This window comes from Schistosoma mansoni (assembly GCF_000237925.1).
Source record: "Schistosoma mansoni, WGS project CABG00000000 data, supercontig 0164, strain Puerto Rico, whole genome shotgun sequence".
In the NCBI taxonomy this organism is placed as follows: Eukaryota; Metazoa; Platyhelminthes; class Trematoda; order Strigeidida; family Schistosomatidae; genus Schistosoma; species Schistosoma mansoni.
Genome location: NW_017386053.1, coordinates 243274 through 269508, shown reverse-complemented (window position 1 = coordinate 269508; position 26235 = coordinate 243274). Strand labels below are relative to the sequence as shown.

The following is a 26235-nucleotide window of genomic DNA, read 5'->3' as shown; positions in this document are numbered from 1 at the left end:
AAATATTGCAAAAGAAATTGGAGTATTGCTGGTTTTCACTTATGCGTGTTATGAATCAAATGTGATTGTTATACCGTGGTCCCAGCAGATAACTAGTAGTGAGGGAATGATGGTAAATCAGTTGTTCAGGTTGTGAATATTCGTCGACTGAGATGGTTGGGCCACGTGTTACGTATGCTTGAACACCGATTACCGCGACACGCAATGCTGACTAGTATTGGCGATGGTTGGAAGAAAGTTAGGGGTGGCCAAACCAAAACGTGGCACCAGTGCTTGAAGTCACTAACTTCTAGTCAGAGTCATGTTGGTAGATGCAGACTACTTGATTGGGGTCCACGTGACTATCGTAACCAGTGGTTGGAGACTGGGTGACATGGCTCAGAATAGATCACAATGGCGCAGGTGTATACACTCTTTATCTTCCCTTAAACCTTGAGGTTAAAATTGCTTCATATCTGTCTTTCTGTACTATATCCTTATATACAACCTTTCTTTTGTACATCACCACCACTAAATTAAACTCCACCTGTAGCTCCTCCAGGGGCTACTGCCGGTCCCAAGCCCGGGTAAAGGAGGAGGGTTGGGCATGTGGTTAGCGACCCCATCCCGTAGAAAATCAACTCGCTAAAAAAACGCTAACCAGAAAAAATCATTCAAACCATTCAAACTCTGCCCTGGGAGTAGAAGGAAAAATGACGTCTCATGATGAAAGCCGAGTTCCTTCGAAGTCATGAGGCCGATGCACCTTCTTACAACCAGAGCGACAATTTTTATAGGTACATGGAATGTCCGGACAATGTGGGAGACCGGCAGAGTCTTCCAAATTTCTGCAGAAATGAGGAAATACAACCTGGAAGTGCTTGGAATCAGTGAAACACATTGGACGCAGGTTGGACAACAACGACTATCTTCAGGGGAACTTCTGTTATACTCCGGTCATGAAGAAGAAAATGCCCCACATACACAAGGAGTTGCATTGATGTCGTCCAGAAAAGCACAAAATGCACTTATTGGGTGGGAATCTCATGGACCGAGGATCATCAAAGCCTCCTTCAAAACAAAGAGAGAGGGCATTACAATGAACGTCATCCAATGCTATGCGCCGACCAACGACTACGATGAAGACGCTAAAAACCAATTCTACGATAGGCTGCAGTCAATCTTCGAGAAGTGCCCAACCAAGGACCTGACCATTCTAATGGGAGATTTCAATGCCAAGGTTGGAAAGGACAACACTGGATACGAAGACGTCATGGGACGACATGGACTGGGAGAAAGGAACAAAAATGGTGAGAGATTTGCAAACCTATGTGCCTTCAATAAACTGGTCATAGGTGGCACCATATTCCCACACAAAAACATACACAAAGCCACTTGGATTTCACCGGATCACACTACACAAAATCAAATCGACCATGTCTGCATCAACAAAAAGTTCAGGAGGACGATGGAGGATGTGAGAACCAGAAGAGGAGCTGATATAGCATCCGATCACCATTTGCTGGTCGCCAAGATGAAACTAAAACTCAAGAAGCACTGGACAATGGCGCGGACAACATCACAAAAGTTTAACACGGCCTTTCTTCGAGATGCTGACAAACTCAACGAATTTAACATAGCCCTCAGCAACAGGTTCGAGGCCTTTCATGACCTACTCAATGGAGAGGGAACCACCATAGAGAGCAGCTGGAAAGGTATCAAGGAGGCAATCGTTTCAACATGTCAAGAGGTTCTGGGCCAAAAGAAGCACCATCACAAGGAATGGATCACTGTTGGTACACTGGATAAAATTGAAGCAAGGAGGAACAAGAAGGTAGCAATCAATATCAGCCGAACAAGAGCAGAAAAAGCCAAGGCACAAGCCGAATACACAGAGGCAAACAAGCAAGTGAAGAGGAGCATCAGGACCGACAAACGTAAATATGTGGAAGATTTAGCGATGACAGCGGAAAAGGCTGCAAGAGAGGGAAACATGAGACAACTGTATGATACAACAAAGAAACTTGCTGGAAATTACCGTCAACCAGAAAGACCAGTGAAAAACAAGGAAGGCAAAGTAATCAACGATATTGAAGAACAACGAAACAGGTGGGTAGAACACTTCAAGGAACTCTTGAATCGACCAGCTCCACTGAACCCACCCAACATCGAAGCAGCACCCACAGACCTCCCAATCGATATTGGCCCACCAACAATTGAAGAGATCAGCATGGCCATTAGACAAATCAAGAGTGGCAAAGCAGCGGAACCAGACAACATCCCGGCAGAGGCACTGAAAGCAAATGTAACAGCAACTGCCAAGATACTCCACATCCTCTTCAGTAAGATTTGGGACGAAGAACATGTACCAACAGACTGGAAAGAAGGACTTCTCATCAAGATTCCAAAGAAAGGCGATCTGAGCAAGTGCGACAACTACAGGGGCATCACTCTCCTCTCAATACCAGGAAAAGTCTTCAACAGAGTATTGTTAAACAGGATGAAGGATTCCGTGGACGCTCAACTTCGAGATCAACAAGCTGGATTTCGTAAGGATAGATCGTGCACAGATCAAATCGCAACTCTACGTATCATTGTGGAACAATCAATCGAATGGAATTCATCACTCTACATCAACTTCATCGACTACGAGAAGGCATTTGATAGCGTGGACAGGACGACACTATGGAAGCTTCTTCGACACTACGGCGTGCCTGAGAAGATAGTCAACATCATACGGAACTCTTATGATGGACTAAACTGCCAAATCGTCCACGGAGGACAACTCACCGGCTCGTTCGAGGTAAAGACCGGTGTTAGGCAAGGTTGCCTACTCTCACCCTTTCTCTTTCTCCTGGTGATCGACTGGATTATGAAGACGTCAACATCTGGAGGAATGCACGGGATACAGTGGACAGGCAGGATGCAGCTTGACGATTTAGACTTCGCGGATGATCTGGCTCTTCTATCACAAACGCAACAACAAATGCAGGAGAAAACGACCAGTGTAGCAGCAGCCTCAGCAGCAGTAGGTCTCAATATAAACAAAGGGAAAAGCAAGACTCTCCGATACAATACAATATGCACCAATCCAATTACACTTGACGGAGAAGCTTTGGAGGATGTGGAAATCTTTACATATCTGGGCAGCATCATTGATGAACACGGTGGATCAGATGCAGATGTGAGGGCGCGGATCGGCAAAGCAAGAGCAGCATACCTACAGCTGAAAAACATCTGGAGCTCAAAACAATTGTCAACCAACACCAAGGTTAGAATTTTCAATACAAATGTCAAGACAGTTCTTCTGTATGGGGCAGAGACGTGGAGAACTACGAAAGCCATTATCCAGAAGATACAAGTGTTTATTAACAGCTGTCTACGCAAGATACTTCGGATCCGATGGCCAGACACTATCAGCAACAAGTTACTGTGGGAGACAACAAACCAGATTCCAGCGGAGGGAGAAATCAGGAAGAAGCGCTGGAAGTGGATTGGGCACACTTTGAGGAAATCACCCAATTGTGTCACAAGACAAGCCCTCACATGGAATCCTGAAGGTCCAAGGAGAAGAGGAAGACCAAAGAACACATTACGCCGAGAAATAGAGACAGACATGAGAAGAATGAACAAGAACTGGAAAGAACTAGAAAAGAAGGCCCAGGACAGAGTGGGTTGGAGAAAGCTGGTCGGCGGCCTATGCTCCATTGGGAGTAACAGGCGTAAGTAAGTAAGTAAGTAACCACTAAATTAACTACTATGAATTTGGTGTTCATCTTGTTGTGCTAATGAGGTATGGCAATTTGGACCGATGCATATGTGTGCCTGGTCCTACGTTGAAGCTGACTGACTGACCGTGTCTCTATTACTAACAACATTTGAAACTAACACAGAAACACTTCTAGTTCTGTGAAATCGAAAGTCCTGAATCCACTTTCGATTGATATTATTGATATTCATAAATTACGATAAGCTGAACAGGTTATGACTGTTCAGGTTAGGCATTAAGGATCAGAATTATTTATCCTTGCATTCAGCAGCTGATTAATCAATATCATAATTTAGGTTCAGCTAACTATGAACAGTGACTTTAGCTGATAATACGTTATCGTTAACCTGTGAATTCCAGCAGCAATTTATTGAAAATAACAAATAGTAACCACAATTGCTTGATTCAATACTGTATGTTTGATTACAGTGAAGAATTCTCAGTATAAGTATGCGATATTTCAACAAATCAGAATTTAGTATCCATTTAACTTGTTGATATTTACAAAAACATATGAAAACACTTTCTAATAGTAGTTAGCAGGAATTAGTCTTCATCCGTAAACGTTTTTCTTTGATCACCTTTTGTCATCTCATAATATATTAGACGCCTGCACTACCTTTCATTTCTCGAAAACACACGAAGAGGAAAACAAACTAAACACCGTGACAGTGCGGTTTGAACTTGATGACTATTATTCATGACATGCAATCAGCTTTTCATAAAAGTCTTTGAGCACATTAAAGAGATTAACATTATTGGTTAGCCAGTCAGAACAGACTAAAAATAGGAGCAATGAATTGTAATATCTATACAGTTGAAGAGTAGGTGATCTACAAGTACGAGGATAAAGGATTTTCAAGAAGATAGCCATAATGTAACCAGCATGTTTAATAAATTGGTGACTTAACATGTATCACTGATTAAACCCATATTTCTATTGTATCATAGAGACGACGCAATAGATTAGTTAAAAACCAGTCACTTACCATTAACATAAATGCATATTTATCATAATACCTGTCCTCACAGATTTTCATAATGAATTTAAAATTAATTGCGCTAGTTTTGAGCATTTTTGAAGATTCTCACTTTAAAATTAGTTGAGAGTTGTTTTGAGTTCCATATGTTCTTAATTGTAGAAATCCTGCCCTTGCATTGAAAATTCGGGCCTGCAAATTTGTATCAGATCCTCCTTGTTCATCAATGATGCTTCCCAGGTACGTGAATGTTTCCAGCTCTTCCAGAGTTTCCCCATCAAGTGTGATTGGCTTGACGTTCTCCGTGTTGGATTTGAGAATCTTGCTTTTTCCTTTGTGTATGTTGAGGCCTATTGATTCAGAGGCTGCTGTTACATTTGTTGTCTTCGTCTGTAATTGTTCGTGTGTATGAGAGAGGGTTCCCATAGAGATCCATTCCTTGTGATAGTGTTTCTTGCGACCCAGAACCTCCTGACACGTTGAAGTTAGTGCTTCTTTGATCCCTTTACAGTTGTTCTCCATCGTAGTTTCTTGTTCTTTCAGTAGATCCTGTAGAGCTTGGAACCTGTTGTTGAGTTATTTTGAATTAACTGAGTTTGTCAGTGAATGGAAGGAAGGCTGTATTGAATCTTTGTACTGTTGTTTGTCCAGTGTTTCTTTAGCTTCAGTTTCATCTTGACCACAACCATGTGGTGATCTGAAGCTATGTCATCTCTTCTCCTTGTTCTCACATCTTCCATTGTCCTTAGGAATTTTTTGTTGATACAAATTGATAAAAGTCTAGTACAAGGATAAGTCAATCAGAATCAAGAATGTGACTTTTAAACTTTAGCGTGAAATTCGAATTTCACGTATATCAACCAGCATAATTATCTCATATTACTCAAAACGTTTAGAATGATTGCGAAAGATTACTTTCAACCACCATAGAATCTTACACAGTGTTTCCTGATTGACTAAGAACTGCCTGAAAATGAATTGCAGTTGTTTTAAGTTCAGCCTCTACACTATACTTTCACTGATGAATTAGTATCAAGAAGCTATTTATCACCTTGTATGTTCCACTATCAACCTTAACTTATTTACTAAATAGTGAACTTGGTTTTTTTTTCAGTTCAACATTAAAACAAATGTGTATATGAAAATAATAACTTCAAAATGACCATATTTTATTCAACTAATTACAGTAAATATATTTCTAAAAAGGAATTGGAAATCAATACGAATTGGACTTCACGTTCAAAGTAATTGTCAGTATCGTATTAAATTTAATGCAAAATTGTGTTAACCTTTACTTTCTACGGTCATTGTGGTAGTTTAATATGAGGAAATATTTGAAAAGTAAATATAACAATGTTATTACAATATGCTGTGAGTTTAAAATTAAATTTATTGAAATGTTAGTTAATAATTGAGAACGGATGATTAAAAGGCTTAACAATGAGAATGTTCACAGACAATTAAGATGATGTGGTGAAAATTGGTAAGAATAACATACTCATTCAGAATACATATTAACACGAATGGTGCTTTCCAAACACAACAATCATATTGCCAGTGAAAAGAATGGTTTATCAAGTGGTTACTAAAAATTAAAAAAATGCATACTAAATGTTATGAATTTAAAAAAAGAACAAGGCCGTATCCAATTTGTTATGATTTTATGTCCGGCTTGTTATCAGGTGAATTATCCACCAATCGAAATACGACTTATCTAATCTTAACACTGTGCCAAATCAATAACGTTCGACCAGTATGAGCAGTCTAGCGTCCTTATTGATTCTTTGTCCGCCTAGCCCTTCCAATTGAGTCCAGAACACCAATTACAGCTTCTGCTATGCGAATCATTTATTTCAAGCACACTCGGTTTATATACCAGACAGACAGACCGCAGCACACCATAAAGTAGAAAATAATATTTGTACAAGATTAAGTCAAATGTGGCTGTGAACATGGGATACAATAATCAATAAACTGAATATAATTTAGGAATAGTAAATCGTATAATAATAATAATTCATAGATCAAAATGAAGCTTATAATAAGATAAATATAGATATACACAATCTAATTACTCAATAGTTAAACAATAAGAATATATAGAGAACAATAGTTCATTTAAAGGTCCTGGGACTTACCTGTACTTATGTCTTCACCAGGATATAACACTAAACAATTATTAGTACAAAATATCGTTTGCTTTAGACACTACATTCTCTTAATGGCAGCCACCGAATGAGATAACTAATACATTCTATTTATATTGAACTTAGTAAGACCAAAAAAGCTATAATCAGTAGGATCTCTGACCTTTCATATAGTTAAGAAGAACTACTATGCTTTAAAAGTTGCAGATCACCAAAAAGTTTTATGTCTGTTGATTATTACTTTATAAGTATTCAAGATAATATTTAAATCCGTAGGCAATTTGTTCTATTTCGGTGCATTATAGGAATCAATTGGTTCAGTTTTGAAAATAAATTTTTTGTAAACTGATTAGTAATAATCTATTGATTTTTTGGGTTCGGTTGTCTAGTTTAGTAAAAAAACTAGAACATTAGCAAGTTCACAATATACATACAGAGATAATGTGTGAAAATAATTCACACATGAATTAAAAGGCGAAACCATTTGGTTTATTATGTATATGCATGTATAGATTGATATAATTTAAGGCGTATATTCCAACGATATGAAAATGACCAGTCTTACTGTACTAGAATAAGCAAAACTTGATTGTTTTCTTAACAAATAATTGATTACAGTAATTGGTTATTGACAAACAATCTAGTCAAAATAAACAACAGTATTTATTTACTCAGTCTATTTGAAAACCATATATTCTTTTTTTCTCTCATACTCTCTTAGTTGTTTAATCGTAGTAGATAGTTAATCGAATATACATCAACATGTCTACACTTGAAAAGCATATAAATAAATTAAATAGATGAAACATAGAGTTTCGTAAGATTAAAACAAGTTCTCACAAATAAAATAACTACAATTTACGAAATCGTGGATTGGTTGAAGTTAGACATTAACACCGTCGGATGCCGGCTCAGTGGTCTATCGGTCAAGTGCTCTGGCGCGAGACTGGTAGGTCCTGGGTTCGAATCTCGCGAGTAAGGGATTGTGGCAGCGCATAATAGGACGAAACGGCTGTCCAGTGGTTCCAGGTTTTCCATGGTGGTCTAGCTTCAATTGACTCATGATTTCAACTATAAAAATTTACGAATTACCAATATGAAATACTGTACATATACTATTACTTATTTTACATATTGACTAATAGCAGTATCATTGAATGAGTTTTCACAATCGGTTAAGTTCTTGTTCAATGTTAAACGGAGAAAAAATTAGTTTATAAACGTAATCCAAAATATTAAATTTCAATTATATTTAGATGTAATCGGATCAACAGGTATAAATAAACACAATGGAACATTTGTAAACGGAGAGGAAAATAAAGAGAATATAAATCAATCAATTATTATAATTTCAACAGAAACAATATAATTGAATAGTAACAAATTATAATAATTAAAGGAAAGAACCATTACCATCATAAAACCTCTTCAAGATCTAGTTGAAAATATACAATTCTAAACCTGATAATATTAGCAAAATACACAGAAAAGGTATTATAACTATTTAGTGACAATATTCTTTCTAAACCTTTCTCTACGTTAAGAATGTTGATAAACAAGTAGAAAGAATTACTGAAAATTATACTGACATGATGTAAGATATTACATAAATATAGAAAAGTTAATTCGTCCAAACAACTATTATATCAATCACGTTAATATGAAAGAAAGAGAACAATATTTCCATATATACAACAAAAACAGAACAAAATATACACATCAAAGAACTGATTGTACAGAATGACTACCGAAAAAAAACAACAACGAAAATTAACTACTCATAATCCATTTACTAATAGATAGAAATAGAATGAATAAACTTGTTCCAATCAGATCACCTGCACCAGTAGTGACAGCTATAGCGGAAAAATCAATTGATGCTAAGGATATAACATTATCATGAGAGTTTAATTGTTTTGTAAAATGTAAATATTTCCAAAGTTTTAAAACAATCCATTTTGCAAATTTAAGAAGTATGCATATCTAAAAGTAATAGTATGAGAGAAACAAAAAAAATACAATGATAATTTCCTGTGTATTATATATGAATCACCTGATTGTATGCAAGCTTGTTAGTGCACTTACAATGACCTCAAAAGGAAAAAAGCATTTACCAAAATCGATCTTGCATGACAAAATCAAGACATTCACTAATTGGAAGCATATGATTAAGCTAAAGCTTATAAACTGTATGAATCGGGTCTAATTTAGCGATGTATCTGGATTAATTGAAACAACTGAATTATATGTTACACAAACCAAGTTACTGTGTAACCTGATGCCAAATGCTAGCCTAATTAAGATTGGTTTGGAAAACAATTAAGGATGAAAATCTTAAGATTATGGAAAATAATTGTAGCTTATTTTGAGGACGTTGGAGCTGTTGTATGCCCTTTGGATCGGATAGTTCGGTTGTGAACATAGCACCAGTCTATCAAGAAAGCATTGATTATTAGTCTGATTTGTGTAGATGAGTGTAGACTTCCTTAATGTAGTTCTAGAGACAAAACAAACTAGTGACTAGGGATCCTAGGTAACATAGTTGTGCACTAAACCCAATAGTCTAAATGTCATAACTTTGTTTTTCAAGATTTTGAACAGTTTGTTTCGCTCTATCCAAATGTATCCTAAAAATGTCCTTTGAAAGTATACACAAAACGATCGACGCTAGATGTTTTTAAATTACACCAAAAATGATTGTAAACTTAATCAATAATTAGCTAGTCTTATAAGAGTGTCATTAAAAGTTATTTACAGAGTTTCAGCTATGTAAACTGATAAACTGGTCAACTAGTTATCCAAAGAAATCAACTGATCAGAAAGCAAAAGAAAAAAACACATTTAGCGTGCTGTTGACCAATTCAAGTTGTTTGATAATAATCTTCATGTTCCTTTTTCAATAGATTCATATATAATGGATTATCATTATTATCATTGACACCCTTTTGTATCCCTGAGTATCCCAGTTTGTTCATTCTCACGCTCATTTTAGCAATTTCGCAGGGTTTACTAACCCATTTACAGTGACGAATCCGGAGAAAATATGAAAATGGTAGATAAAAATACTTAAGATTCAGCATATTGAGAGTACATATGTCATTTTCATAATCGGGTATTTATTTGATTCTGGTTAAGTTCTAGCAAAAACATGTCTAGAGAACTTGATTTAATAAAAAATAGACTAATCTCCGGGTTTTTTTTCTATCTAAGAGAACCAAAAATAAAAAGAGGCAAGTTGGCTGAAAAAGGCTTGCAAATATATATATATATATATATATATAGCGGATAATCAGTAAGTACATAAGTAAGTAATTTACCTGTATGAATCCAGCGATGACGTAAGGAATTAAAATGTCTAAATGTAGAGGTGATATAGTTTTTGGAGAATTATCCTGTTTTAAATAATAATTGACAGTTACACTGACTATAGTTAAAATAAAATGTAACGGGACACACAGGAATCTGATAAGTTTAGATACCTGTGAAACATCGATATGAATTTCATGTATTTTTCTACAGGATCCCAATGTTTCGAATGACTGAGATGATGTGTAGAAATGTGAATTATTAGTTGATGTAGATTTTCTATCAGAGTTCTCGCGGTTGACTTCTTCAACTGTGACTAGACCAGATGTTGGAGAAACAAGGAACGACTCCTTCAGAGGAGGTTTTTTTGAACACGTTATTGAATGCAGGCGTGTTGTCATTCTGCTAATTAACATTGAAGCGAAAATCCCCCCACACCTACACGCAAACAAAAAAGCATCAATAAATATGTGAGAATATAAAATCGACACAAGTTAATAATTTATTTAACACCATCACAGGCTGTACAAAGCATAATTGATGATCGAACGATCACTTTAACTGATAAAGCTTACAGTTGATAAATATGTGCGGTACGTAAATATTTGTAATATTTAGCAACAGATTGTTTTGGACATAATAACATTCGTATTATCCTCAATATTGCACTAAACTATAGAAAGTAACAACTGTAGATGATGTAAGATTAGAGCTTTTGTGATTTATAATTAGGGTTAATTAGGTGAACAGGTAAAGATAATTTCTTGAGAGGGAAGCTGAATTAAATATTTTCTTGCATAAGTATCAGAACAGTTCAAAGCCTCATAATAGAGTAACAAATGCGATTACTTTTACTACCTCAATATTCAGTTTTAACATGGAAGGATCACAACAATTTGGTGTTACAGTCAAAACATCCTAACGGTGACAGCACAAAAATATGAGCTTGTAACTATATAATATCATTAGTCAACAGTTAATGGACCATCTGGAATACAGTAAAAGCGAGAATCGAAACTTCTCAGATAGTTCAAAATAAAATACGGAACTAGTAGTCAACTGTCACAAGTCATATGATGCAGTTTAGATACATTGAATTCGGGTCCCCTGAGAAAGCATAAATGGATAGTTTATTGTCTATGGAAAAGTGAAAGTATTATTAGGTATAATCTTCCTCCAAATATTGCATTTTCATAACAATAACTAGATCATTATTAACCTTACCGTTTAATCACACAAATTTGGTAATACTGTAGTGAACGAGAACACAAGTGGGGATAATCAAATGTATTTGAACACAAAATTACAGAACATCTTAGTAAAATCTGAGAACCGTACAGTAAATACTTCATTTGCAAAATGTCGATCAATTGTCTCAAACTTGACTGTTCCTTTTGCAAACACCAGTCAATCGTCCCAGACTTCATTCGTCTTTCGTTTCCACACCAATCATTTTTTGTTCTCGTTCTCTTTCTTCAATCTTCTTAACCTTCTGCCTTCAGGCATTTCACTTTCTATTGACAATACATACTACTTATATCTATCGACATCAGTAACACACACCACAATACTATAAAACTAAAATACAATTCACAAGTGGTGCAAATGCAAATGTGCCACTAGACAGAATTATTTAAAAACTTAAATCAATGTTATGCAATCTCAACCTCTTTGATTTTCGTTTAGACATTAACGTACCGCTTTTTGGCTCCGTAATCAGTTTCTTAACTTTTGAAATACTAATTACAATGGTTGCTATTTTGAACATTAATACGCTTACCAGTGGGTATGAGAAGTTGGAATAATTTGAAACTATACCAACATTGAAATGAAACTTAAGACTTTAAAGTCAAATAAAAGAGAATTATTATTGTCGTTACTTATGGTTATCGTACTTGAGATTACATAGCATTATGTGCATAAAAATAACAAATGTTTACTAACAACGTTATATAGTCGATATATATCAAGAAATATTATATTCTTAGATCATAAAATCCCATGAAAAAATCATCGTTGGTGTACGTATGATTGATTTGTAGCACTTAACAAATGACTCGATATTACTGTCCTCGTAAACAATTATTTACAATGCAAAATTGAATATATTAAACACAACAATCAGTATTACGAATGTTTTAAGTATAGATTTGTTGCTATGCGCAAGAAGTTTCTCTGATAATTAACTATACTGGATGTAGGCAAACTATGACCCACAAGTCAAATATGGATTTACAATCGATTCCATGTGACAGGCGGAGATACTCACCACCCCCAAATGCCCTGGTACGGCCGAGAGTGGGGAGGCGCCACCCTCTCTCTCGAAATGCTCTCACATGGCCACGCGTATATAGCCTTTGCCAGGGAAGTCCTACTCACTGCCTTCTCGTGGCGAGGGTGTTGTTTACAAAAGTGAGAGGACAAAAAGCGAATGTCCGGCGCTTTAACCGGGTTGGTGGACACGGAAAGTCCACCTAGAGGAGTTGGAAAACCCTGATTCCAAACCAATGGTGCACATGGGCTCCAGTATCCTAAGGGAACAAATGGCGTATGTATTAATCGTTGGTCACCGGCTACCATGGGACTGCATCTCCTCACGATGCTCCACTGTCTTGTGGGTTAAACCTTTAGGTCAAAGGCTCGGGGTATGGCCCCCTAAGAAAACCACCTGCTTCGGTTTGAGCACCCGGGCAGTATCACAGACCTCGTGCAAACACATGAAATAACGTTTTCTGCTCACGATGCTTTTCTCGCTCCCCGATTCCAGGTGGTTCGTGATATCATTTATGAATATGCGCAGGAGGCCAAAACTCAGACACTTGGAATTATCCTGAAGAAACATAGCATTTTATGTCGAAATATTAGGAAACAGCTTTTAAAATTCATCTCGATCTGCTGTTTCAGAAATCCGATGAGTTTAATCACGTTCATTGATCAAATTTACAGAGACGATCCCTGCGGAATCTACCTAGAAATACAGCCGAAAGATTTTAGCACTTAGTAAAGAATCTTTACAACTTTTAAGAGAATTTAAAACATTCCGATTAGTTTAAATTGTCGACTGATCCTTTTTCCGATATTTAGTTTCTCATACCTCTAAACTAAACAGTGAAATCAATCAGTATCCGATACATTTCAACATAAAATAACCGAACTGGTAAGTTACACTACAAATGTATCCCACAGAACTGCTGTACTTGTCACAAATCAATCTTAAAACTTATAACTACGAAGAAAGTTCAACTTATACAAGACAATTATTGGAGTGTGGTGTGGACTACTTATATCCACATAAGTAGTATGTATCGTGAGTCAGGAATAGAATATCTGGCGGCAGAAAATTGAGATCGAGAAGGGAAGAACAGAAACAGAAAGTAATTGGTGTGCAAATCCAGGAACAATGAAGCCTGAGACAATTAACAAACATTTTGTAAATGAAGTATCAGAGTATGGTTTTTCTATTTTATCGAGCAACTTTGTAATTTTTACTAAATACATAATCGGTTGTCCTCACTCACCACAGTAGGTTTTTTCTTTTCACAGTTCAACATATCGCCACGTGGCACAATATTTACGAAGTACATTAATAGATTAGTAACATTTACGAGAAAAGTCGCATAATGACTAACTCATGTAAACTATTAAGATGAGTTTCATAATATGTGGAACTACTACTGATCTAGAAAAGGATCAAGGTTCTGAAAATAAGGGCATTATAATTTCAATACAAAACAAATCTCAAACAATGGAGGAAAAACCTTATTGTTTTCCAAACTAGGTATTTATTAATATGGTTAAGTCAAGGGTTATTTTAAGTATAAAATCTTTTTACAAGACTAGAAACAAAATATGTTTAGTTTTAGGTCTGACTGTAAGCAGTCAGTAGGAGGTTCAAATACTTAACTACATTGTAAGGAGTACGCATACGTATATAAAAATGGTATTATTCTCGCTTTCGCACACAATTTGGTTAAAACAAGTTCACAAAAGTATATACACGATGAATTACCATTTATTGGGACTTGAAGGCGCGCAATAATGGGCCAATCTATCAGAAATCGGGCAGATATATTCCCACAAATGCTAGTCAATTCAAAAGTTCCATTTACAAAAGAAATAAATTGTTCAATATTACCTAATACAATAATTTTTAAAAATATTATGCACGAAAAGAATGAAAATAAGATGAAGACAGTTAAAGATTGACAAGATTTCTTAAACAATAGGAAACATGAACAGAAGCGTTTGAACTACAAGAAGCTTATCACACTTTTATACGAATACAGAGGAAAAATATACAATAGTTCTAAATTTCACTACACCCAAATGTGTCTAGAAGCAGTTCTTTCCAAATAAAATATAGATGTTTCTTACTTCATCAACTAGTATAGACCATGAAGAGTCAATGTTTGGAAACAAATACATCACTGTGTAACTTACAGAAAAATTCTAATGATGAAGTGAGGACATTTTCGGCTTTATTAAAAAAAAGTTTTTCTACAACATAATTTGATATCACTTTATGAGTATAATATAGATTACATCTGAATGATGGAATAAACTACGCGTGAAAACCCGGTCAAAAATATATGGACTTAGGAGAGAATCTACGGCTGTGAATAGTAAGGTGAAACGAGCACCTTAAGAAGTTTAACTTTAGGTAACAGTTCCACACTGGAGAAAATGGATTCATTCCTCATCTATTCACAGATCTTGAATTTAAATATTATCTGTTCCGTAAAGTCATTTTCTTTTACTAACTATATTCTAGATATTTAGTATTATTCACTCACATACACATCACTATCACTTCGACTCCTTTGATGTGTATCCTTTTAGTTTCATCTTACTGTAGAAATGTAGTGCTGTAACTTAGACTGAATTATGATTGGATCAAATCCTACGGTGTTTATGACGAAGTCTGAATTTGATAACTTTAGTTCTATTTATGACAGACTTTTATTAATCCAAAATTTATTTTGTTACTAAGAAATGTGTTTATTTCAGGAAACATACTATGACACCTACATACACCTAGTAAACTATCACGAATGAAAGGAAATTACTGATATGATGGGGTCAAAAAGCAAAATTAGATTCTTTTACTCATTGTGATTTTTGTTCAACTTTACTTCCGTATGTTTAACTCAATGTGGTATTTGTTTTGTTTTTCCAGCATGATAATTTATTCGTTATAACATTAATTTATTTGAGTGTGATGTTTCTTGAAGATATGATATTCTTGTATTAAATCAAAGTAAACTATGTTCAGCATGACATGCGACATGTACTGTTTTTATAACTCTGGGTACTTTTCATATATGTGATTTGATCCTAATTAATCATCAAAATGGATGTACAATCAATATATGAACGTAATTTTGACTGGGGTCGTCGTGTGCTGGGGTTAGTAAACCTTTATTTGTACCAGTCTTGGTGTTCTTACTTCGCGTCGTGGGAATTGCAGTCGTTCCTCCTTTTTCAAGTATAAGTAATAAGCGTTTCTGACATAACAGTTAATGACTAGCCATAACAATTACGTACGTAGTCAGTAGGCAAATAACATTTACATCGAAGAGAAGCTATAAGGACTAGGTAAGTAGAACAACTAACAAATATTCTACAACCTAAAAAACCATATGGTTTATGACTTCTCATGCAAATTTTTACTTTCAACTTACCTACTCATGATAATTGCAAGAGTTAAAGGAACGATGGTTTCTTTAAAAGTATTAGGTGTAATAATAAGACTGCGTAGATCACCAGATACGTTGACATTTGAATGGCATAATAAATAAGATATACTCAAAATAAGAACGACAGAAATCATGCACACAGCAACAGCGACAGTTAAAGTTGGATCTACACGAACATTACCAAAAATAAAAATAAAAGGTGAAAAATATTTTGACAGATTCCCTTATCCAATGATATACGTGATATACTTGGCATCATATATGATTGAAACCTAGTTAGACATTGTAAAATTACCCTTATATACATGATCGATTGATCATAAAATCTATTAGTTTAGAAGATTGAAGTGTAATTAGTGAATCAATGCTACTCACTAACTAAGTATTAGACCGTGTAATAGGCTACTATCCATACATCTTTTGTGATAAAATTACACTGAATCGAAACACGAGGCGCAAAATCTGACTCTGAAGCGGAACCAGGAAGTTGCTATTTCATTCATTCATTAATCCGACCAGTTAGGATATTTATATCAACATATTTAGCAAAACGTTGGGGAACACATTTGCTTATTGACTTAGTGAGACGTCAATTACTATAAACGGGGACGCAGTTAATGACAGATGAGTCATCTCTGATGCTTAGTGGAAAACTGATCACTACAAGTCTATAAGATGATGCCAAAGATTCTTCAAATAAGAACACACAGAATGTACTATTTGAATAGACAAATATCCAGTGAGTTGGTAATACCTTACTACAATTTTGAACAACCACTGAGATAAAAAGAAAATAGTGAAATTTCTCGAGGACTTATCCGAATATGCTGGTTGTAATATTTGTAACAAGATGAGAATGTTTAGGAGACAGGTTTAAACGATGATGTTAGTTTCAAAATGGATGGATCCGAGGTTACTTTTAACTATACCTTACAGAAAAAACCATTTAGCAAACTAAAACTACTTGAGACAGAAAATAAATTTTGAAGGAAGATTCTGAATGAGTTAAAAACTAAAATCTACTTGTAAACTTGACTTATAAAATTGTCAGACGGCAGTAAACTGAGGGAAGCTCCTCACGAAATACTCTTTAATAGGTGATTCAACAACTGGAGCCACCGATGATGCAGGTTAGCGAAATAAACGAAGGCTATGCAATCTGATCGAAATTTCGACGACTAGTGCATCAACGCTGCCACAAGCCCATAAGTATTTAAAGTGATCCTACATTAAGCTACACCGTCTCAGTTAGATCTCGGTCCAGGTCAGTTCTTCAGTATTATTTGACAATTAATGACCCCATGTTAGGTATTCCTTGGTATTCGCTCAAGGCATTCAGGAGATCCTGGAACTTTCTAAAGTGTTTGTCTGACATAGTTATGCTACCTCTTTACTCTACATAGTGGAGAACTACTAAGACCATCATCAGGAAGGTACAAGTATTTATAAATAGTTGTCTACGCAAAATACTCAACATCCATTGACCGGATACTATCAGCAACAGAGTTTTATGGGAGAGGAAAAACCAGCTTACAGCTAAAGAGGAAATTAGGAAAAGACGTTGGAAGTGGATAGGACATACATTAAGGAAATCACCAATGTGCATTACAAGGCAATCCCTAACTTGGAATCCGGAAGGGAAGCGGAAAAGAGGAAGGCCAAAGAACACATTACGCCGGGAAATAGAACCAGATATGAAAAGGATGAATAATAATTGGAAAGAACTGGAAAGGAAGGCTCAGGACAGAGTTGGATGGAGAATGCTGGTGAGCGGCCTATGCTCCTCGACGAGGGGTAACAGGCGTAAGTAAGTTACTCTACATCGATCAAGGAAATCTTTGATTAACAGACTAGTCATCTTAAAAGTCAAAGGCAAACAACTTTACACTGATCAGTGTGTTTATAACAAATTTTGACGGAAACAATTGACGTTTTTGATAGAAAGAAGTCTGTGTTGTCACGTCGGATGGCATCCTTTTATAGACTCTTAAATGTGACTAGTAGTTATGTCTCAACGAAAAGTCATTAATGACAACATACGCGTTTTATGCTTCGTTCCAAATTAGGCACAACCATAAGATATCTCTACTGACAAAGTAACATCCAGGTTTTACACCAAAAAAATAACGAGTGGAGTGCTGGTAAGTTGCCTGTATACCAAGAACTAACATAAGATGAAAGATGTGTTAATAAATTCGTCTCGAGAACGGAAATCAGTCTGACCTACTTGGGTTTGCCATTTTCTGCTCAACAGAGTAAGGTTATGACCTATATACTCTTAGAGGACAATTTAACCAAAATGATTTCCTTGTGGTTCTCTTAAAGTGTTTTGCATTTTGTTATGAAACTAAATGATCGAAGATTGAGATTAGTCTGGAGGATTTATTACTGATTCCCATACATTATCTAGTACCTTAGATGAAATGACACCAGAACGTCATCTTCGATAAACTATGTAGGCCGACAGTTAGGTTTTGTTTCTACATCTTGTTTTATATTCATTGCAGCTTTTTCAACCTTAGCGAAAGTCGAATCGCTGGGATCTAAACCGCTGCTGCAAACCAGTTCCACAAGATATTTCAATCAGCCGTCCCGAAGTGTGAATAACTTCTAAAATGATACTGAGTGTGATTCAGTAAAGCAACTATTGTTCTTGATGACTGTGAATCTTCTGCTTTCATAATATTAGTAAATGCGCTTCTAAGATAAGTTGTGGATTAATCTGGCATAACATCACTTTGTATTCTTAGAAATTCAACCATAGATTATTTAGTTCCCAAGGTAATGACTTAGTTTTTTGAATTTACCTGTAAGTTTATATATATATATATACCAAAATGTTTGCCGAAGGGGTGATCAGTATTGTCCAAATGTCCCAGAATAAATTTCTTATTGTTTTATTTTGTTATTTGACCAACCACGCAGGGTGATGCTCAAAAATTCGAATATTTAATGTTGCAAGATTATATTCTTCCTTTGTCAGCCAGCCAAAATTGAGATCAAGAGGTAAAAAAAATGTGGCCGGTTTTACTGTCTCTATGTGTACTTACTGTTTCAACTGATCTTATGGAGCCAGTTATATTGGGAATGAAATCAGGCGATTGTATAATCGGATTAATTATGACCTACGACCATTTATTTGGTATTGATTAATATCTAATTTAAAAACCTATATATCAGTGTATGCCTTTGATAAGGAACGAATCGAAAAATATTTTTTTGTCCGACAGTACTTAGTGGAACAATTATCATGTTAGATATGACTTCCCAAGATATGTGAAACCAAATTGAAATATTTAAAACGAAGGACACTGGAAAAAACTGTGCTGATGAACACAGTGATAGAACAAATATATATCGAGATAACCCCAAGCGTATACTAACAGTAATTTTAAAATAAGTCACTAAGGTTTGTGAATAAGTGCACTGCAATTCAGAGTTTTATATAAATTGTCAAGGTGGCTCAAATTTTACTTGACAATTAAAACCAAAAGCGTGACGACTTACATTTATCGAAAATATTTACTCGAGTCAAATATTTACGAAAATTGAGGTATCCATATTAAAATGGACGTGACAATCGAACTCGTGAAACCCTTTGGCTATACAGAACTTCCAACATTTTGATATGGTAAATTTTACGGGAAGCTATTGCTATATATTAAGCAACACTTTGGGTTTCTCAGCAAAAACTGGAAAATCCACACTTCGAGAAACCTATTAGTGACTGAGTACAAGTTATAAAATATTTAGGTGTCTTGCGCAAACTATTGCACTGAGAAATAAGAGTAGATTGTTTGTATGAAACAAATACAAATAAAAAAACTCACTCATTTTAAAGTAATAATTCACATGTGAAATAATCAAAACAGTCACAAGATCACCCAAAGCAGCGGCTGCAGGTGGAGCAATATTATCAGGATTTGCTCCGCAAAAAACGCAAGAACATACTATTGCGTAAACAACAGTACCTTCAAAAATGTTGAGCAATAAAAATTGAACACTTGCCTATAAAACACGTGGCGCAGATGCAAGTCATTGATGAAATGCAGATAAGATGGACAAGATCGACAGGGAAATGAGATGTGCTCGATGATTTATGTAAAGTTATTACCACTAAAGGTATAATTGTGCTTGCGAACACAGCAAGAACCTATTAAGATATAGATAAGAAATTTAAATACTTAACAAGTATAAAAGCCAGAGTGGTTGCGAACAACCAGAAAGACAGTTCGTTAAACTTTCTTCGAAAATGAACCTAAGAGTTTTAGGAAAACATATTGTCAAACAAACCATAGTAGCTAATCGAGAGGAAAGAGCAACTTCTAAATTTCCTTTCAGTCCAAGAATTGGTGGGATGATTTCAAAAATACTTTCATCTTTCGAAGTTAAACTGCCCTACAGAAATGTAAATTATTAATCATGACCATACGGAAGACTTGAGCATATCAACATAACATCCCGCTACTACCATCCCAACACCTGCTAAAAGACAGGCGGGAAACATTTCACGAGCGACGTAGTAAATATGTCGAGAAGAAGACATTGTGAAATAAGTGTTTAAGCAATGAGAACATTTCGAAAATTCTTCAGACTTTGCCCAAGGAGTATATACAAAATCTAAAGGACAACAAACATTATGTTGAGTAAGACTTACGTACTTCGCTTGCCAAACATTCTCCATATGAATTTACAGTAATTTGACGAAATATTGTGATCCTTGTCAGTTAGTAAACTAGTTTGGCTTCAACGATAAACAAAATAAGGTCAGAAAATTTATGTTGAGACTGAGTAAAAGTTGTCAATAAAACTTAGAGAACAGCTATTTGAAAGTTTTATACTGTACAAGTTGAATCAACATGGCTAAGTTTCGCGTTCCAATGTACAAAACGGAATAACATTTAGTTACTTCGCGAAACATTTTTATAACTGACGAGTTACTTAGATCCACTAAGTGGCTTGTGAACAGAAAAAGGTGAGGAGTTGAAAATGTCTAATAACTACTTTTACAAGCAGAAATAAGTTTTTGGCAAAGAAAATTTCAAAGCATTTAAACAAGATAACCATCTTAGAAATAAAAACTTGGTAGAGAATTCGTGAGCGAAGTCACTTTACGTCAGATTACACAAGATATTTAGCGGCTATATAACCAAATAGATATCAAAATAATTGGTTTAGTTAACACCTTATCTCGACATGTAGTAGTGTGAATGGATAAATAAAGGAGAAGTAGGCAAGATCATCAACTTTCAAGTTTCAGTAAAGGTGGATGGATATGAAATAAAGGCATCACAGAAACAGGAAATGGGTGATACATTATAGTTTGTTTACGCTAGATTCTTTATAGGCACATATAAAAACTACGCTAATTCGTGGGATCAGACTTTCAGGCATAAAACATTGATAAGATAGATAATGGCATTATAGATTGAGGATTTTGGGTCTAGGTGAATGCATTACAAGCTATGACATACATAATTTAGATGCTTTATTGAATTTATCAAAAGTGTAGGCTAATTGTATTTTTCTATAAAACTGTTGCAGTAACCATCCTCATTGAACGTAACCACAGCAAAAGCAGATCCCGATCTCCCTATTTTGGGGTTTCTGTGCCATTACCCCAAAACTTTCTATAGCGGCTTCCCCAGAATTTCCCCAAAACATGGAGGTTGGGATGCCAAGGTTAAGTATTTAATAAGATCGAATTCCAACAAGAGACAATATTCCAATTAGGAGACTTTTTTCAAATTGACATTTTGGTCTGGGTTACTAGCAATAACTAAACTGTTTTCTGGGTTGTTTTCGCAATTACTTGCAGTATATAACCTGGAATTTCATATAAAAAGTTCACCTTTACAGATGTGCTTTTGTTATCTACTTTTGTAGAAAAAGCCCGAATACTTGAACCACTTATAACTGCATTAAAGTGAATTCTACTAGTTCTACCGTCATGACTAAATTGATTCAGGTTTACCCTTTACCCGATATAATTTCAAATAAATATGGGGTATGCGGAAAATTTATACACAGTGTTAAACTACTATATAACTGGTTGCTATAGTCATTGCCTACTAATCACTGAAGGGTTTTCAGAGTCATGACATAAGTCGCACGGAGTGCTGACATAAATGTATAGCTAAGTAAATGTGGATCACAACGCTATGACACAAAGAAAAGTTTGTGTACTATTGTAATCAGTTTTGCACAGACTGAATATAGATCTAAACACGGGTCTCGAGATCTCTGTAGAGCTTTTTCGAAAAACCTGGATTGGGAATGAACCCCGAAAACTTCTTAATTATATATAAAAACTTCAAGTAGTTTGGAGTTATAGTCATGAGAAACGAAAGTAGGTAAAGATCATAACAGTCCAACTAAGAGACGAGACGATTCAACGACCACGATGACTGCAGACGAAGTACCGCCAACTTTAAAATGGGCTAAAAATCAAAATCAAAACCTTGTACATCGAGTGGCAGAAAGAACAAACTTTTTGAGAGAGATGGACAGAGTCACTAGATGATAGAAAATCAGTGAATGTTGTCTACATCGATTACAGAAAACCATTTGTTAAAGTTCCATATAATAGAACAATTCAGGGATAGCCAGACCTCTCCTAAAGTGGATCAAAGACTTCTTAGTGTGTCGTATAAAGGAAGTAAAAGCAAATTCTAAGTGCTCCTCATGGGAACCAGCACGTAGTAGAGTGCAACGAGGCCATGTTCTGAGTCATAAATTTTTAAAATATATGTAAATGACCTCCCAGATATTATTGAGCCCTTGATGCCTCTTTACTCTGATGACATCAAGATTTAAAGAACACTAGCGAGGAACTCAGATGCATAGGCGTTTGAGACTGAATAAGACGTTCTGATTATCTGGTCTGAAATATGGTTGATGCCTATCAATGTGACTGTGTTTACAAGTACATCGAACTAAGGCAAATAGCTACAGCATTGGGGAAGCGTCTATGCCCGTCGTCTGGCTTTACATAGTTCGAGGGGTAACAGTGAGCAACAATCCTAAGGCCGTGGCCCTTTACTTAGAGGTCGCGACTAAGAGGTTCAGAACTTTTTGGACCTTAAGATGGTCATTTGCCAAGTTCAATACATGTATGTTCACCACAGTATACACAACCCTAATGAGATCCAAACTTAAAAACTGCTTTCGAGCTGCAAGCCCCTATTTAAAAGGTGACTCGGGTATCTGAATAAAGATACAGAGAAAAACTATCAGTGCAAATCCGGAATTCCGAGTTTATCAATCAAAAAGGTACATAAGAAACAAAACCTCTTTACTCCGTCGTATAGAACATCGGGAGGTAATCTGATTTTGATTTATAAAATATTAAAAAATGGTTTTAGTAATGATATGTTCCCTCTTTTCTTCTATTAGATTTGGACAACTCAGAGGACATAGCAGACGAGATCAAAACCCATGAACGAACAAAATAATAGTGATCTACAGGTTTCCACATGGAGTTATTAAATTTTGTAACCTGTTGCTTGATTCATTGACGTCCATGCTTCCAGTTGATTCATTTGATAGAAGAGAAGACCCTCACAGAAGCTTAGAAGATAATGATTAACACAGGCCTTCTTTCCACAATACACAAGTCTGAATCTAAAAGAGGTCCAAAAACATTCCTTCATTATCGGAAGAGTGATAGAGAATTTACAACAAAAGTAAATGTCCCACTACCTATGGGATCGAAGTGGAGAGAAGTGGTAGGTAGTGACGCAGACATTGAATCTAGTGACACTTTTCACCATTGCTAGGTGGTCAACAAAAGAGCCAACTTTGACAGCCCTTGGTTTCTAGCCGACGTAGTCAGGAAATCCCTTAATTAGATTCTTAGTACTCATGAGGTAAAGAAGGACAGCGATCAAATGAATACGCAAAACCCGGTATCAGGAGATATATGTATGAATCAGCTTGGAGTATGTAAAATAAACGGAGGGTCGAACTGTAATATAAGTGACAGTGACGGTATAGCAATACTCTTACGATTAATCTCGATCATGGTTAATTTTTGTCAAGTTTTTTACTAGTTTCCTTAACATACAATGTCATTCGGACAGTAACGATTCGTCTACTCCTTTGTCCATTATGATCACTATCTTATCTGTATAAAAGTGTGCTCTTGATCACATGTGACAGCCTACGCACACATCGCTCTCTAGCTTAAATGTTGATGACTTAAATATTGCTCGATGAATTATTCTCTTTCCCATGTATATATTGCTCAAACCCTAATACTAGCTTTTGCATTGCCTCGCTACTCCTTGAATCGAATCGACCATAAATTCGGTTCTACATTCTCTGACACACATTAGCCCTACTGCTCCAAATTGCTCAATGTACTTGTAAACCTTCAGCATTGAAAACAACGATGATCCACCATTCATTTCAATATATTGCAGCAACGAATATTAAATAATGGCCCCCAGCAAGTGATTTCAGTAGATAAGTAGGTGAAAAAGGGCTGTGAAAATCGTTTGGGCGTGATAACAATGTTGCTTTGACGGCCTAGGTGAATCAGATACTAATAGTTGTTGTATGCCATGGTACGCGAATTGTTAACAACAGAATTTGAGCTATTACAGGCACTGAAGATTACATTCACTGACGAGTACTACGTCTCTGAAGACAGCTTAAGTCTGCGTTATGACTGGTGGGTAGGTGGCTTACCTGCCTAGTTGCTCGCTCTGTAAGCTCAGATACAGAACAAGATGTTAAGGATTATTTGATGCCTTATTATTTCAGTGAAGTGGGAAGCATGAGATTTTTTGTATGTGAGGTACAGTTGTACTCTAATTATTTACTTAAGATGCGTTAACCTAGGTATTTATTTCTGCTTTCCCCCGTGGTCATTCGAGTGACACCAACCGCGTCGGACCAACATGCTGGGGGTTCGGGTAATAACTAGAATATAGGGATTTGGAAACATCAAGGACCAATAGAATACTAATAGAATATTATGCGATTGTGAAAAACCAACGGGGAATGGTGTGCTGATTGTCACCGTTGAAAAACGTTTGTAGGACACAAAAGTTTATAAATTACTAGCTCTCGTTCATCGGATGCGTACGGTACTCCTTGTCGATAATAAACTACATGATATGGTTATCAGCAAGAGTTGAATGAGGAAGTGTGGATCAGTGATCCCCTGACTGATGTCAGGGTTACTGATGAGATGGGTTATCAGATAGGGTACGTGACAAGTTGAGTAGTTCGATGAAGAACAGGCCCAAAACAACTGAGAAATGTCAAAACATTGCAGATCAAGTATTTGTCGGCATATTTTACGTAGGCATTACATTTTCTATTATTCCATAATATTTAAACCGTGTGTTTGAATGACGAAACCTCGCGATTTAACTCTTCTATTTCATGATCTGAATAAAAACCTGTTCAACCACCAGTCTGGTTGCTTCTACAGATAAAACAAGGGGTATATACAAACACGAAAGGCAGGCGTACTGATGTAGATTCGATCTGCTTCTTGGACGTGTAACTATGTGAACAGTATAATGTGTTTGCGATGTTTAAATGGAAGTTTTGTCTTTCTCTGATGATGTGGGCATGATTCATAGCCGCTTTGGTCATTTCAGGACGATCATTTCAGGGAAAGAAGATACTCAGTCTTCTTTTTGGTAGGAAGTGTGAAGTGAGTATGTACAATCATGGTCTACTTCGTTATTAGTGCTGCTCTAGTAATAGACGTGATCCTTAAATTGTAGATTTATCATGATGTGACTACCTAATCAATATGATCTTGCATGGAAGTCACATTATTGTTTATGCTGACTAATCGTATCGTAAAAATTAACTGTTATAGTTTGTAGCTCGCCTACGTGCCCAGTTATTATATGACGTGACGATGCCTTCAATTATAGAGCAGTGAATTATCCATCGGACCAGTGACACACGAAACCCATGAGAGCAGTCTAAAGCACTTGTCGGACCTGCTATCTGCCTAGCCCAACCAGTGAAGTCAACAACACCAATAACAGCCTCTGCAATATGAATTATTTATTTCAAGCATACTGGGTTTATATACCGAACAGACAGACCATGTCGTACCATAAAATAAAAAATAACATTTGTGCAAGATTTGGTTAAATGTGGCTATGAGTGTGGGGAACAGTAATTAATAGACTACGGATAACTGAAGAACGGTAAATTCTATAACAATAGTCCATGGGTCAAGACAAAGCTCCTAATAAAAGGAACTTGAATACGAATAGTTACGTTACTTAACGATCATACAATAGGATAAATACGTATTATATTGGTGCAAAAATAGATCTCAAAAGTTTTCACTCATAATTCTCTTCGGGACATAAAGAACACAT

At 35.9% G+C, this 26235-nt stretch overlaps 2 protein-coding genes across 2 annotated transcripts in view; one reads left to right on the top strand and one right to left on the bottom strand.

Annotated features, from left to right (window-relative positions):
• Positions 1–20554, bottom strand: part of Smp_169510 (PI3kinase, putative) — a gene marked incomplete at both ends in the record, with an annotated part of 32952 nt that extends 12398 nt beyond the window's left edge. The window contains 8 exons of the mRNA XM_018797564.1: positions 8714–8858; positions 10193–10620; positions 14191–14264; positions 15863–16043; positions 19708–19885; positions 20171–20275; positions 20310–20497; positions 20539–20554. Of these exons, the coding sequence (XP_018646776.1) occupies positions 8714–8858; positions 10193–10620; positions 14191–14264; positions 15863–16043; positions 19708–19885; positions 20171–20275; positions 20310–20497; positions 20539–20554 (1315 nt within the window). The remainder of the gene's footprint in view (positions 1–8713; positions 8859–10192; positions 10621–14190; positions 14265–15862; positions 16044–19707; positions 19886–20170; positions 20276–20309; positions 20498–20538) is intronic.
• A 3887-nt stretch (positions 20555–24441) lies between these two features.
• Positions 24442–26235, top strand: part of Smp_169520 (hypothetical protein) — a gene marked incomplete at its 5' end in the record, with an annotated part of 41823 nt that continues 40029 nt past the window's right edge. Inside the window, one exon of the mRNA XM_018797553.1 lies at positions 24442–24555. Coding sequence (XP_018646775.1) covers positions 24442–24555 — 114 coding nt within the window. The remainder of the gene's footprint in view (positions 24556–26235) is intronic.